The following is a 17,173-nucleotide window of genomic DNA, read 5'->3' as shown; positions in this document are numbered from 1 at the left end:
TTGCACATGAGGTAAAAAAATTGCTGCCATTTGCATCAACCTACCATTGTGAACAAGGCTTTTTCACTCTAATGAACATAAAAACGAAAAACAGAAATCGAAAACGAGCTGTATTCAAATTGCTCTTACATCAAAAAGTCCCAATTTTAAAGTAATTATATCAAACATGAAGCAACATCATGTTTCCAAAACCTGAAGGGGGAAAGTTTTCAATTAATTTTTGTTTGTTCCAATTTAAGAATTTTATTTTGTTTGTCTATTACTATTTATTATGTAACTTTTTTTATAAATATGTAAATGCAAATTAATTCAATAAATAATGTTTATTTAAAATTTACATTGATTGTTTTCTATTCAGAATGGGGGGGGTAATATCGACTTACACAATAATATTTTGGGGTAAGGGTTAAAAAAGTTCCCCGGCCGCTGTTTTATAGTAAACAATGAAAAAGGATCATTATGTTTATTGATTCTAAATCCAACTTTGGACATTGTCCCCGTCCCCCTTAGCGAAATTCAATTAGGATGAAGAAGAACATTCGCTTTAATGTTTATGTTTCATATTAATTCTACTCCATCTCTCCCTTCATCAGATGCAGGCAGAGAGATAGCAGAAGATACTTTCCGGTGAGATTGTAATGATGTGAGAGGGCGGCCGTCCTCCACTTGATCCAACGGTTTAGGGGCGGATTTAAAGCCATCTCTAAGCCAGCAATCCCCGTAATTTGCCGTCATTCCACTTAAGAGAAAATTAGCCGGCATTGCCAAGCGAGTAGTCTACATAAACACATCCATTTTGCGTTATTAAATCCCATAGAACATTGAGATTTTCAATAAAAAAAATAAGTATTATTTGTGCCTTCACGAAAATATTTAATTAGCCAATAGTTGATCTATTTGCATCACGAAAATAAAGCAGTTTACTTTAAACTGCATTGAATTTATTTTAAACTTGAGATAATTTAAATTTGTTGGGCATAAATTTCTTAAGGTTCCAAATCGAGATTAAATTAACTAGTTAGCATCTAAGCGCTCTCGATCTAATTTTGTTTTGTAAGTATGAAAATGTGTGTATTCAGATATATAATAAAAAGGATGAAAGGACAAATGTCGACGATATGTAAATGAAAACGGAATTAGCGAACGTACGATGTTTGCTATAAAGAGAAGAGAAGCAACGTATAGAGATAGACTTAATCCAGCACAGTTTGATGATAATAGTAATAAGACCTGGATGCATGGGAATTGTGCTATTAAGAGTATAGATGAAGACCCTGGTCTCCGACGAGAGCAAATTCAGTATAAATACGTAATAAATACTCGTAGGTTTATATTGAATTGTCTCCAATCATTCGTGCAGTCGCTAGATTCAAAACGCATTAGCCTTCGACGCCGAAGTTGTACCCAGTTACTTTTAAAATATTTATTTTCCTAGTTTTCAACGGAAATTGCTGACTGCCGTCGGATAATTTAATTTTCTACAATCAATTCAGGATCTCATCTTTTGGAATACCAAAATAAAAACATATTCTGCCAATTTTACAAGATTGTAACGAAATTAACTTTCCTTAAAAAACGAAAATTATTGGATAATAATAAAATTAAATTCGCAAAGTATCACAGTTTACACAGTTTACATACACATTTTAAATATTTTAGTTGTATTTAGTAGAAGTATTTCTACTTATTTGACTCAATACTGGATTGATGACCTCAACATCGATCATTAAATACTGATATTAAAATACGTAGTTTTCTATAAAAAAATTAATCAAAAACTCATTGGCAACAACGAAAATCGTATCCTTTATTTTTTTGTTAGAAATCTACTACCACGTTGTCTGATATTCAATTGGTTATGCCACCCTTCGCTAGATGGAGCAAGAATTATCCCTTCACTGAAAATCACCAATATCAAAGTAATCAAGAAATCTGCAGAATTAAATCTGAACGTCACATAAAATTTATGGACGATCATAACTTAATCTCCCATCAGCTTCATAGCCTTAGACGCGACATTTTTTCTACCTACCAACCTTAATATTGTGATTTATTCATTTGAGGCAATTTGCATTTATATTACAAAAAAGCTTTTGAGGCCTAAAAGGGAGAGATCTTTTTTTTCCAATATAGCGTTTTCGCCTTTTTTTTCCATTCTCATCAAAATTTAATTATTTTTGTGCGAGAGTGTCATATTATGTTGTCTCGAACAATGTCAATTGATCACGGGAAATCTATCAATGGAACCGGAAGAGAAGAGAGAAATTAAAATGAATACTCCCACATACACAGATCTAATAGGATAATCTCAGCGAAAATCGATATGAAAATGAATACTCGCACGTGCACAGATCTAATAGGATAATCTGAGCGAAAATCGATGTGCCCGAGTTTAAATTGGTTTTTGGAGTGAATTGATTGAATTCATTCATACACAGACGAAACAAACAATGTTATTAGATTAGTTGGGCCACCATTGCAGTTAATATCTATTGTTTTATTATACATATTTGTAAATTATTGGTCAGTAAACAGAATAGTGAATACCATGTCTAAGACCTGGAATGTAAAAGATACTGCTCGACTGCCTTTTTAGACATATCGCAAGCATTTGATAAAGTTTGGCATCCCGGACTACTATACAAAATAAAGAAGAAACTACCATATAATTATTTTAAAATAATAAAATCATACATCAATAATAGAATGTTTCAGGTAAAAATAGAAAACGTATACACCAATTTAGAATAGAATCAAGGCTGCCGCAGGGAATTGTTTTAGGACCACTACTTTATCTTATATATACGGCAGATATTCCAAAAACTAGCAATACTACGAATGCAATATTCGCTGATGATACAGCAATCTTGGCAACAGATGAGAATCCAGCAGTACAATTTACAGGTGAATATCTAGGCATGCATCTAGATAGAAGATTTATCTGGAAAGATCACATTCATGTTAAGAGGGAGCAATTAGAAATAAAGTTTATAAAACTCTACTGATTTCTTGGGAAAAGGTCGGAATTATCAGTGGAAAGTAAATTACTTATATACAAAGTAATACTGAAACCAGTATGGAAGTAAATTATTATTAGGCTCCATGGTTCGTCACATATAAACAAATATACGAAGATCTTCATATAGATATGGTCGAGTATACAATACCAACATTTAGTTTTAGATACCAAGATACTAATATTCTGGCTACTGGTCTACAGTGAAACCACAAATAGGCTAGAGCGTTGAAAACAACTAGATTTAGTATATAGATTTAAGTAATTATTAACTATCCACCAGGAAATCTTATCCGTTTAATGTCATCTGCGATCTTAAATTTACTCAATGTTCACATTGATGAACAAATTGTAAATAAAAATATTACGACATAAAAAAAAAATATTAGTCATACACTTTTAACTCATCAATCAAGTATTAATTATAATATGGTATATCCAATTCATTTTAGTGCTGCTCATAAGGATTACATTTTAAGGTCCAATACTATAAAACTGTATATTATATTGATATGGAAATATTTTCAAGTGTGATAAACAAACTTTTAAGCTATTTTAATATTTATAACTTCTATATTTATTGATCTTTGTCCTGTTATTGTATTGTCGGTTCATCTAATTATACATAATATATAATAGTTTTACACATTTTGCTTGTATAAAACGAATTTGAAATATTGTTGCTGACTTATAGAAGACGATTTTTACCGTATTTAATATATTTAGACTTTACAATATTATCGATAAACCGATTTTAAACTTATACATTTTCGTTGAATGGAAATCTCCGCTTATTTTCCATCTATAGCAATTACATCTACCCGTTTATTTTATTGGATGCCCGTTTCGCCGTTTTCAGCTGGAAATGACGGAAGTGGCAGAACGTTTTCTTTCGATGGAACTCGATGAACAGGCGCGAAATTCCTGCTTCTCTCGTCGATAATTGAATTTATTTGCTTAAGCGTTCTCGTCTCGACTAACTATATTATAATGTATTTGTCTATAATGTACCCTCTTGAATGACGTCCTAAACTTCATTACCTCTTGTTTCCCAATACCAATCTATTTATCGAGAAATTTTCATATGGAATATGGAACGTAATATTTGAGTGTGAGAAGAAACAGTTGCTATGGTAACATATATAACGGTCGACCCACTAACAATAATTAAATATTACAATAGATATTCAATGAAAACAAGGACTTTATGTTTGAACGAAGAAGTATATTCAATGTCATGGTGACAAATATCAAAAAGTTAAAGTTAAATTGTATATATAGAAACTAAAATGTTACCAGTATACTTAATTTAATTTTCTTTGCTCGGATTTGCATTTGATTTTTATCAAATAGATAATAACATTTGTTTCCTCCATAACCTAAATAAAAAGTTAATTCATGAAATATATATGTCATCAAAATTCAACATTTCTATTCTATTGTGCGTTAGATATAGTGTGCAACTGTAGAATGGAAGGGAAGGTGGTGGTATGCGTGGGGCGGTGGCATCGGTGGCGGCGACGGCGTCGTCGTGTTAGCTGACGGTGGCGTCGCGACGCTCTGTGCGGTTCAGTGTTGACTCGTCATGTTCACGCTGTGCATGTCGCGGGAACCGCACCGCGACTCAGATAATCGCGGTAAGTCATCACATATTATTTCTATTTCTATTCCCTCTCTGGTCAATGCTTGTCACTGCATGAATTACATAACTGAAGCGGAGAGGCGGTAACATGGCTAACAGCGGTCATTGCCTCAAGCTCACATATATTGTCTTAGGTCATAAAACTAGTAGATAGGAGAAAAGCGTGAAATAAAGCATGTAAAGAAATTGTGAGATAAAATGAGAGAACAATATAACTCACCGGTCAATAAACTTTTATTAAAATTCGAGTTTTATAAAGACTAAAGAATTTTTATTATAGTTTTCATAAAATTCGAATTATTTCCTTACTTTTTAATATTAAATCTAAACAAATAATTTTACAGATTTACATTCATATTATAATAATTATAATATTATATAAATAAAAATTGCTAATTTTCAAATCATTAAGAAAAAACCTAGTGATACTAACAAAATGAACTCGAAATGTAAATGATTTAAATTAATATATTTGCATATATCATTGTAGTAATTGGCCCAAAGACAATCTATATCTACTGAAATATGATAGAAACATGAAAAATGTCGTTAACAGTTAAATATATTACATAAGTTAGTAAAATGAAAGAGTGACGACTTTTCTAAAGCCTTTTTATGTATAACCGTTATTGTTTATATTATGTTAGCCCTTATTATTTTATACATGTGTATGTAAATAAGTCATTATGACTTAGTACAAATACTACTTAGGAAGATTCCATAACTAATCACTGTGTAACGACTATTCTTAATAACTATTGTTAATCACCATGTTGTGCACAAATTCAAAAAGGCTAATCGAAAGTTAGGGAAAGTTAGGTACTATCTTCCCTTACTAAATATTGTATTTCCACTATGCTAATTCACTACTACATAACAGGATGTTTATGTAATACTAAGAGTCAGAGTTAAAGTCATAGCTAGTCGCTAGTCCAAGTTAGTTTTACTCATAGAGGAGAGTCCTCCCGAGTCCTAGTTAGACTCATAAAAGCCCTAGTAACAAACCTAGCAACTGGGATCTAGACATTGAAGTTATTAATAATCTTATGGAGAATAATAAAGTGTTTATTATCATAAAAACTCCAACTTCACCTCTAGCATTCCATTCAAATCTCCTCTAGGACTCCACAACGACATAACTACGAGATATTCCACGGACTAACTAATTTAATTTCCTAATTTGTTTCATTGGTAATGATGACATGTACAGATATTGAAAGATGCTTTAAATAGTATTTTTCAATTTAATTTTCGCTAAGTGCTGGATTTAAATAAATTATATTTATTGTTTATGTTCGTGCCGGCGCCTCCGTCGCTCTCTGAACGTTTGCAAACACGTCCGGGGCAGAATTTATTATTCTTCGAGTTTTTTCTTTTCAAACACAATCCAACCACTCGGCACAAAAGACGTTGGCGTGAAAGGAAATGAAAAACAATAACTGAGAAAGACGCGAGGCAAAAGAAATAATAAAATAACTGGAAAATATACAATAATGATTAATGTTAATAACTTTTTAATTACTTAATTTTGTACATTCGCTTTACTAATTAAACGAATGAAACAAAGACGGCGAAGGCAGAGTTGGAATAACAACGTTTTTTATTTGTAAATAAACACATAAAACTCATAAGATACTAATTAATAAAACTTGTAATTTTTATGCTTATTTATATATATACCTCGCATAGTGCGGTTTTGATCAGTGCGGATTCACAAACTGAATCTTCTTCTGGTGTTGTCGTTGTGGAGTCTCAGTTGTAGGAATTTAATAATTCAATTGGTTTAAAACAAGTTTATTATAATAATTGGGGTTCTTTCCAAGACAATGTAGATACTTTTAGAGATTGACAAAGACTAATTACAAATACTTATTGTAGTAACAAAGTTAATTTGTATTAATACGGACGGGGTGGGAGTTTGAGGAGTAAGGCACGTTTTTTAAAAAGACGCTCCGCTTCAGGTCACTGTTCTCCGTGTGATCTGTCGATTCTGCAGTTTTGTTATCAGTTGAAAATACGAAGAAACGCCACTGTCTTCCGTGGGATCTGCCTACTCTGCATATTGATTCTGTTAATACCTATAACTTTAGTGGTTGGATACAACAGAATTTTAATTTAACAAATTAAAAATGAATTCTAAAAAAATAATAGACAAAACTAATATGCAATCAAATCTCTTTTTGTCTATCGGATAGTGCGGTATTACTGTTTACCGTTTAATATATGATGCAAAGTATATTACGTACTCATCAATCAAACGATCGTAAGCTGCTCTTTGCACCCACCAAGAAAATTCATTTAGTCGAGATATGGTTTTAGCTATTATAAAATAATCCATATTGAAACTCAAGGAAAATATGTATAAAAGAATTGTGTAATTTATTTGTAATACTCGTTGCAATACGTAATAGCATTTTGACATTGAAGCATCTGCAAGTGAGTGATGGGTATACAATATCCGACAAGCCAGACAGAGCAATTCACGTTTTAAATGAATATCATCCATTTATTATTCATGTAAAATTATTGATTTTAGATATGAATTCAGTATACACACAAATTATTATAACTATGCAAAAATATATACAGTGGAACCTCGCATAACGAGCAAAATTAATTGTAAGAAAAATGACACGTTAAGCGACGTTTCGCATAACGAGTGACGATGAGAAAAAAATCCAGGATTGCGCGTCTGCTACATCAATTTTTAAAACTTGTGTACACATATTATGTTTCACTATACGAGTATTTTATTATATTATATTTTGGAACGGATTAAACTCGTTAAGCGAGGTTCCAAAAGTACTTAAATATTAGGGTATAAATCGCATCTTTGAAATGGTTAGACTTTGTAAAGTATAATTTATTCTTAATTAGTGGACTATAAACTCTTAGTTGATTATCCATGAGCTCAACACTTAATAAAAACACTGATTTGTGTAATGAACTCCACTAAGACTTCACAACGAGATAACCCAAGGTGTCCAGAGATTTTTATTCCAGAGACACGACAATACGATTTCCTTAAACTTTGCAATAAAAGTTAAAACAAATACAGGTATCCCCCGACTTACGTTCCGTTCCAAAGGGTTGTTCGTAAGTCGAATTTGTTCGTAAGTCGGGAGAATTATAAAAATTTTAAAATATACCTCTCTTATTACACTATATCATAGTTAATAATAGATTAAAATAAACAAAATACTTACTTACAAATACTTTTCAATGTAGACATCACAATAATTTAATTAAAAAACGACAAAACAAACAAATGCAACAAAACAGATAGTACATCTTCCAAAAGTATTATATTTTATTAAAGAAATTATTAAACTATATATCCCTTGTAACAAGTTAGAGCTTTTAGAATTTTGTTCATAAGTTCGGGAGTTCGCAAGGGATAAGTAAATTGAATACAATTGCAGTGACCATTCGCATGACGCAATGATATGAAAGATGACATGTATTACTTCCTAAAATTGAATTTCGTTTGAAAGACATTTTCTTTCTGTTACAGATATACAAAAGAAACAGGTTAAAGCTGGATACCTGCTCCGCTACAAACGTAAGTAAGATTTATTGTACGATATTTGGTGAATTTCTCCTCTCGCAGGTAATCAAAGGTTAATATTTTTGCAATCCGCATTTTCTTTTCTTGTTATTCACATTTATTCTATTTGTCGACGATATACAAGATAAATTACTTCCCTTCCGAAAAACAAAAATTATTCAAGACATATCATATTATCCAGTTCCCGTCTAGGGTTGAGTGATTTATTTACCGAGAAGGCGACGTTCAGGGAAAACAAATAGACTAACGGCTCGAAAATAACAACAACAGCGAAACGAGAAGAAAAAGGTGGAGGTAATACATAAGCGAATGTAATCAGATCAGCTGAAAAACAAAACCCGATGCGGTATTGAAATATTGTCAATATCGCGGCAAGAAATAAAATCCCGCAATTGATTCCGGACAATTTCCCGTGTCCATATTGATTTTCGTTTTTTTTTTTGCGGACACTGCGTAATTTCCTGATTTATTGTTAAGGTTTTTGTTCGATCGTTCCTAACCAAGAGTGGTAATCAAGTTAATATAGTTTGAATTTATCGAATTAAAAGTTTGAGTGTTCTCACGGTGATGAGTTTTCGTAAAAGGTATACGCGTTTTCTTTGTTGCAAAACTTACTCTAGCCAAAATCTCGTTTACCATTGAAGACGCTCGAAGCGGAGACTATAATAAAAGAGAAAGCATTTGATTAAATGGGCGTCGCCCGGAAAAGGGCCTATCTATATTGTGGCGGTGGGGAGATTATCGCTATTCAAGTTAGTTCTAAGTTCCAACCGCAAGTCCAAAGCTTCATCTCAAAAGAGTTATATAAAAATCGTTCCCAACATTCAAAGAAAGTATTTCTCTTAAACTGTTTTAGTAGTATCAGTGAATTAGTAGAAGTAGTATTTGTTTTGTATGAAAGTGTACCATTATTTTGATGTAAATTGACTAATATAACTAATTAGTAATGTTATAATATTTGCGTTCCTATCTCACTTGATTGAGCCATTTAAAGTTAAATGTTTTCTGGTTATAAGTTTTTTTTTTTAATTACTCAATTTATTTATTCCAATTTAAACGTTTATGTATAATCCAGATTTCTTTATTTGGTTTGTTCTTCTATGGTTTGCTTTGCATACAATTTTTAAATAAGTTTTAGTGGCTCTACTTATGTAATTGTGTTTTGTATTTATTTTTATATTACACCAAATGGGCTAAAAATGAAATTCGTTTAGCAATCAAAAGTTGCTGTTTCTTTGTTTGTTGCAAAAAATGTATTTTCCAATGTATTGTCTACGAAAATTTATTGGGGTCCACCAAAAAAAATTATTGATTTTTTTCTCATTTTATATCCATAAAAAAAATGGAAAAGGTGTACTTTATTCAATTTTCAATCTCTTGGCACAAGTGAGACTTGAGTTAAAACTTTTCTAATAATTCATTTATGTTTTCTGAACCACTCTCATCTTTTCTAAAACAAAATAACTAAATTTAATAATAAAATCAGAATCTATCGAATTATCACCGGACATTGAAACGGCAGTGAGAATACGCAGACATTTGCATGCGCAACATTTGAATAATTGAGTTAACAGTGAAATTTCCGGGACGTCAAATTGAGTGATATCTGAGAATATTTTGCCGTTCCATTCGTGTTCGACTGACATTTTAAATTGTTGAATATTTGCTAACTAGCCTTTCCCATACTTGTGCAACACTGGTGCCACTCTATCAAACATTAATTATTTTACTATTTGTCGATGAAAACAGGAATCATTTATCAATTATCCAACATGTCAGAGATCTCTAAACGTTTCTAAATTGTAAATAGCTATATTAAATGAAAATATACTAAACAGTGGAAATAAAAGACTATTGATCATATGTATTTCTGCCCTATTTATAATACCTTTAATATTACATGCATTAAATCTTAAAGAATATTTTTGGATCTAGTAATAAGTACATTATTTAATGAAATAGCGCTTTACATTTTGAATTACGATTAATTAAGCTAATACAACCTTAAGTTGAATCTGTACTGAAAATCGGTAGATTATCCATTAAGGCAATGAGGCACGTGCTTAAGTGCCCTAAGACTAGACATTTATTTGCCTATAGTGTTTTAATATAAGCCACTGCTGAAAATAATTTATAGAAATTTATCAAATTTTTCATAGTTGCTTTTAATTTATTATTATTTTAGAGGAAGTACCAAGTTGCGCTATAACAATTATTATTATTGTATATTATTTTGTTTGACCTTAGTAATATTTTGAATATACAAAGTATACGAGGGGTCTAACAAAAGTTCGCTAAGTTGGCATTAATTCATTTGTTTCTGAAAAAATAAAAGTTGTTTCTCAATTTGTTATAGTCTAACGATATTTCATGACTAATTTCAAGATTATTGATGTAATGTTGGTAGAAATTCCACCAAACAGCAACAAATTTGTTTTGTCATTCTCTTTGGATTTCGACGTCAACTCAGGCTTATGCAACTTCCAGGAATGCCAAAATGTATATGGAGTGAATGCATCATCCCTTGTGACTATTCCCAAGTAGTTTCAAAGATTTCAAACCGGACATTTTTTTGTAAAGTGAAGGCAAACATTGACCAAAATCCAAGAGTGATACAGGAAATGTTAGTTGATACAGGAAATGGTAGTTGATGAATCAACTCTTTGGATGCACGAAGAAATCTGCTCGATGGATTTCACGATTTTTAAATGAGGATCAAATAAAGGCACGTGTTCGTTTTGACGAATATTTCTTAGAAAATTTTGAAAATGGAGGTAATGAATTTTGGTTCTATAAGTTTGATCTGGAAACCAAGCAGCAGTCCATGGTATGTTGTGCAGAAGGTGCAAATCCAGTTAAAGCAAGACAACAAAAATCAGCAACAAAAGTGATGATGTCGATTTACTCTACCAGGGTAAAAGTGGTAGCTGTTATCTCACTCGAAACTAGTCAGATAGTAACTGCTAAGTAGTATAGAGAAACTTGTTTTTAAAAAAAATGTTGGGAAACCAGAAAAAAGGGAACTTCGTCGCTACTTTTTACATTACCCTCGTGAATGCTCACTGAAATTACCAACAACTTTCTTGTGATCTCTGGTATCAATTAAATTCACCCAGCACCTAATTCTAAAGACCTAGCGCCTAGTAATTTCTGGCTGTTTCCAAAAATTTTAAAAAATTGAAGTAAAGAGTCTTCAGTTCCAATGAAGAGATCATTAATTAAAAGTTGAAAAGCTCCAAAAAGCCGATTTTGAGGAATGTTATTAAAGGTGGTTCTACTGACCTAAGAAATGTATTTGAATAAATGAAAATTATGTTGAGAAATTATAAAAGAATGAAAAAAAAATATATTCAGGAAATATCATAGTAATCAATAGGTTCGTTGTTGGTCCGTTGCTAAGCAGAAAATTATGAGTTGCCTCTGACGTGTATATTTTTTGTGTGTCCTGTTATTCGTACTTTTTTGTTATAAGCTGGTTCGCGTAAAATTCTGGATGAAATAATGAAGCCTTCGCCCAGTTCGAAAGGGCATTCGTCTTCTATCGCGAAGAAACGAAAGACCGCTCGACTTGTTCTCGCGGCAATCGGAGATATTCAGACGCAATTTGGAGGGTCGAAAAAGGGTGCTTCTCTGAAGGAGATCACTAAGTACATCATCGAAGAGTACGCCGTTCCCGAGGATGACTTCAAACGTTACGTGGTGGGAAGCGTCGAACGCGGCGTCGCCTTCGGAGCCATCCGCAAGGACCGCGACAAATATGGCCTTGGCGAAGCATTCCTCAGCGACGGAACGCAACTCTTCAAACCTAAATCTGTTAGACGGATCATGTCTAAGAAGTTCAGCAAACTGAGACTAGGCAAAAACATTATTATTTAAAAAAGAAAAACTTCCCGGCGCATCCCCGCTTAAATTAGAACGTAAATTACATGAAATTTATAAATAATATTCACAATTAGTACAACTAGTCAATTTAAGTTAAACTTAAATTTTTGTATGAAATCAATTATAACCGAAACGCATTAAACAAATGAAACTTACGAAATTTTATTCTATATAAAATTTAAAAAAAATAGTGATAATTACAAAATCTGAAAATATACTAACACAATGCGCATTTATAATCTCTCCTTTCATCTATTCTATCCAGGATTATTTTGGATTATGCAGTTTGATTGTTTGGACGTTATGATTTCCACGTCGTTTAATTTATTGAAAAACTGATTACGAAAATATATGTACTCCTATTTACCTCTCTCGATATAGTCGTAAACCTGTTTATATAAAGTTAATAAAGCACTTTCTTCGGATTTTTATTTAAATTTAAACAGTTAAATTAATGGGTACAATTATAATTAAATACAACATTAAAAATGAATACCAATAACACTTGTTGTCAAAAATATATACTAATCAAAACATAAATAAAAAACAAACGAAACAAATACAGTGAAACCTCGCTTAACGAGCGACGTTTCTGATAATGAGTGACGATGAGAAGAGACGTCCCGAATTGTGCGACTGCTACATCATTTTCTTGCCAAATATGTTTGTAGTATATGTATACAATATCTTTGTCATTTCTTATTTCCATTTTGTTATATACAGCGTAAAATATATTTCCAAGAACGTTTAACGGTATTGATTTAAATCAAAGAAACGTATTTCATATGACAAATTCGTAAAAGTTGATTTAAAAACAAGCATATTTCTGCAAATCTCATTTCCAAACGTATTCCACGAGCTGGTTTAATGCATCGTTCTGAGAACTCTGTTTCTTTATTGGATTTTAAATTTAGAGACGTCTGCAAGAAATACACGTTTTATTAATATTGAAATTCAATTTCACAGTGAATATTTGAACTTGATGAAGTTGATCTAAAATAGTTCATGAACTAGCAATAAACTTTTTGCATTTTTTTTGTAATCTATTATTTATAATATATATTATTATAATATATAATTATTTTGCAGAATTATTCGAATAATTACACAATTCCATGCATTGCGATATAAATAACAGGTTACTTGTCGAATGAAATGATTTGGTAAGAATCATTTTATTCTATAACCTTACAGTACAACTAGAATTGTAAATATTTGCGAATCAAGGCATGGTACCAATTACCGGTAATTTTGGTAATTTTATTTTGACTTCGAAATTAAATGTGACATTGCACATGGACATGCTTTACCAATTATGAATAAAACTTAAATATTGAAATTTCGTTTCGAATGAATTGCACCTATGCAATTGGTTGTAAGAAGATTTATAATTAATAAATTGTCTGCGCAAAATACTGGCCTAAGCAAGGAATTAAAATCAGAAGTACTTTTACGTACTCAAGATCGAATTCAGTTGAATTAATATGTCATTACTAAAACTGTTAATTGACATAACGAAAATTGAAACAAGTCTAAGTGCTTTAGATACTATTTGACTACTGCGTGCACATTTTAATTCTCATCGTTTTTGTTTAATAGTTGAACAGTTTCTTTCACTATATTTGACTAATTTTCCTTGTAATCAATTTATTTAAGTTAGATTTTATTTTAGAGTGCTTATCTTCGTTGATATAGGTGGGTTGTTCTGCAAGTCTTGGAGCTGGGAATGGGTGGTACTGTACGAGGATTCGACGATGGCGTTGTTTGCAGACAAAAAACTCTGTTGTTCCCGGGGTTGTGTTAAGCTCATCGAAGCTCCGGAAATGCTGGCCGTAGGAGAGTGGACAAAGAACATTCCACGCCGTCCTCGCATCCCCACATCCTACGAGACCGATCAGCTGCTAGCCATCTCAGCAGGTCGATCTGATAACATCTACTGGGTCTTGGCGCAATCACCAACCGAACTGAAGTAAGATTATTACAGCAATCCTATACCATATAAATAATAATGGTAGTTTAACAAAACAATACCAAATCTCGCAATTAGAGTTTTAAGCTTTGCATTCGCCGGTCAGCATGTGACCGATGTCTTTATCTGGCAAATCGTATTTAGAACTCAATTGAAGCTAATAATCTGAGCATTATTACTAGGACAATTTAACTACATTTACAATAATATATAGTTTGCAATATGAAAATAACTGCATTACCAATATTTAAATTTTCCAAATAAAAATTGTGCATTTTTAATCACATTCTACATTATTGAAATTTAACTTTGTCAATTCCTCCAGAACACAAATACTTACACCTCCCAATTATTATCCTCCGCACGTCATGGAAACGAAGCAGCAGTGCATTTGAGCGAATTTTCCACTTGGCCGTGCTTAATAATTACCATCATCAATATTATTAATTAAATGTTTTCTTCTGCTTCCGCAGCGATTGGGTTACGGCTATAAGCAATACAGTGAGTACTTAGTTTTTTTTTTTAATAATGTCTTTTCATAAATGATCATTATTATATAAAATTCTTGAAAATTCAAATAATCTAACTGTTCTTTTATTTAAGGATTAGTAGATTATATGATTATGCTTAATGTTTTCTAGTTTCAGCCGTCGTCACATTTTCCGTTGGAGAAGAGATTGTCCTTAATACCTCAAAAAAGTAATTATGATTAGATCTTTTTGAATATGGTCGCATATATAACTCGTAGTAATAAGAAATTTGATCAAAATTGGTCTCTACGCACATCCTCTGAAAATTTAATCAAAGCAATTACGTATTGTATTGCACAACCATATGCCTATATCCGAACAGTAATAAGCACTTATAGTTTTTTTTTTCTATTTTTTGTTATTGTCACCAATTGAATATGATCTTCCAATCATTAACATTAATTTATATTTTACCAAGTCCAACTCAAACTCATATTTTTTCCAATTCATGAACATGGCTAAAAGCCTCACCTTTTCTTCATACAATCCTACCTAATACTCTCAACCAATATACTTCCTTTTATTGAAAGTTTACTCAACCTATCCTTTAAATGTATCCTTATTCTGTATCCATCAGGAGTATTTTAAATATGTGTGTTGGAATGAATATAATTCAAGATCCATTGTGTTTGTGTTTTGTAGGTCAACAAGTATCGAGCATAAGAGGTTGCAAGGTCAACGCTGATATGCACAAGGCGGGAGTAAAGAAAGGCGGAGGAGGGATGGATGATGCCGATCACACGGTACTCTCGGGGGTGGCGATAGATTGGGGCCACGGCTGGGGTTGGGGGCAGTCGGTTAATACGGCCGCTTGTGCCCAAGAGGCAGCCTCCGCCACAGCCAACTCCGCACTCTATTGCCATGCTAATGTAGACTACTCGCTCGGCGGAGGATGCGAAGAGGTCGACTGGAGCGCATTCGCGGACTTCAGCTTCTGAATCGCTAAAACCTTATAACATTAACAACATAAAGGTTATTAAATGTCTAAACGGAAGTAAGTTTCAGATAATTTTATATTTACAAGATATTTGTACGATTTTTAAACATTTCTCATTTTTTACTTTTAACCTGTCTAAAATAAAACAGAAAGATAGAAAACGAATGAATGTTTGAAGTTCCAAATAAAATTCTATTTTATCCAAAATTACAAAAAAAAAAACAATAAATTTATTTTCGTAAAATCAAATTTAGATTTCATTATGTTTATAACTGAATATAACACGAATATGAAATTGAAACACAATAAAAAATATAAACTTACACATCAAAATTTTAAACACTAATAGCACGATATTCAATGTTTAGAAAACATATTTAATCAATTAAGTATGTATGAGCAGTTCTTGTATATATATTCAATCATAAATTATATATGAGAAATTAATTAATGACGTCCATCTAGAATTAGGACCAATGGTATAGAACAATCCTTCCAATCTTTCTGTAATCCTTATAGCATTATGCATGTCATTTTTATCAATATGAACACTAAATTATATTTTCTTCTTACCTGAGATTTATCAGTTGCACTGGTGGTGTATGTAAATTATAATATAAATAGCAATAATATTATGTTTTTCTTATACTTAAACGTTTAAGATTGTTCTAAAATATTTTTTTATTATTTTTTCATTAGATAAATCAATCATATAAAATAGAAAAATAGAGAAAGTAATATTATTTATATATATATATATATATACACTTGGTTCTCTTTTTATGCGGTAGATACTTTCCACAGGAAAACGCATAAAAATAAATCGCACAAAAAAGGACTAGACACACGTATAAAAATAAAGGATACGTTCCATATTTGATTTACAATATACCGAAAATCTCATAAAAAATGGGTTTATTAAATTTCAGAAAAATAATTAGTCTTACTATATACTTTCTGAAATTTTTATTCATAATTTTATAAAAACGTTAACAATCATAGACAAGTTTATTAAATTTCAGAAAAATATAATCTTAACACATTCCTTCTAAATTTATACGGAAAAATTTTACAAAAAAAAATACAGAAAATTTTTATGAAAGTTAATCTTTCTTCACATTTTTTTCTTTAGAATAATCGTCGCTATATGAGATTGTTCGGCATAATTTGCGAACTGGTTTGAAATCACTTTCATCACTAAAAGAGATAGTCAGCATATCAGTTCTATGTCCTGAAGATAAAGATACGTCACAAGTAAAATTAGTCTCAACTTCGCATGTTGATTTTTTCCCTTTGACAATATAATCAGTGATTAAACTTTGCGATGACTTTGCTATTTTTTTGTACAATTCCTGATATACAGAAATTCAATTCTGAAGCTCGCGTAGAAACTTGAATGCTCGTTCAGAATTATCATCTTTTTCGATTAAATGTTTTGCCAATTTGTGTCAAAACGTGTCAAAATGGCCTAAAATAGTTATTTAAAAAAATTCTTCTTGATATAAAAACCGCATCAAAAGAGGACCGAGTGTATATATATATACGCGATGTCCATTATCTATTAATCATTTAGAGAGTAAATATAGTTATTAAACTACCTAAGTGTATGTAGAAATAACAGTCCTTATA

General features: G+C 31.5%; 1 protein-coding gene across 2 annotated transcripts; it reads left to right on the top strand.

Moving 5' to 3' along the window:
• The first annotated feature begins 4,568 nt into the window (after positions 1-4,568).
• Positions 4,569-15,662, top strand: LOC108557311. 2 transcript variants are annotated; one of them, XM_017913787.1, is made up of 6 exons: positions 4,569-4,653; positions 8,173-8,220; positions 13,804-14,077; positions 14,551-14,578; positions 14,725-14,776; positions 15,250-15,662. In XM_017913787.1, exons 1-6 carry the CDS (start codon positions 4,602-4,604, stop codon positions 15,543-15,545), a joined length of 750 nt encoding a protein of 249 aa, XP_017769276.1. In that variant the 5' UTR covers positions 4,569-4,601; the 3' UTR covers positions 15,546-15,662. The 2 variants fall into 2 exon arrangements, with proteins under 2 accessions (XP_017769276.1, XP_017769267.1); XM_017913778.1 differs by having other exon boundaries at positions 14,719-14,776; positions 15,250-15,660.
• Positions 15,663-17,173: the final 1,511 nt, after the last annotated feature.

The sequence above is a fragment of the Nicrophorus vespilloides genome, unplaced genomic scaffold (genome assembly GCF_001412225.1).
Source record: "Nicrophorus vespilloides isolate i.1.1-1 unplaced genomic scaffold, Nicve_v1.0, whole genome shotgun sequence".
NCBI classification, from domain to species: Eukaryota; Metazoa; Arthropoda; class Insecta; order Coleoptera; family Silphidae; genus Nicrophorus; species Nicrophorus vespilloides.
This window is presented reverse-complemented; position numbering and strand designations above follow the sequence as displayed.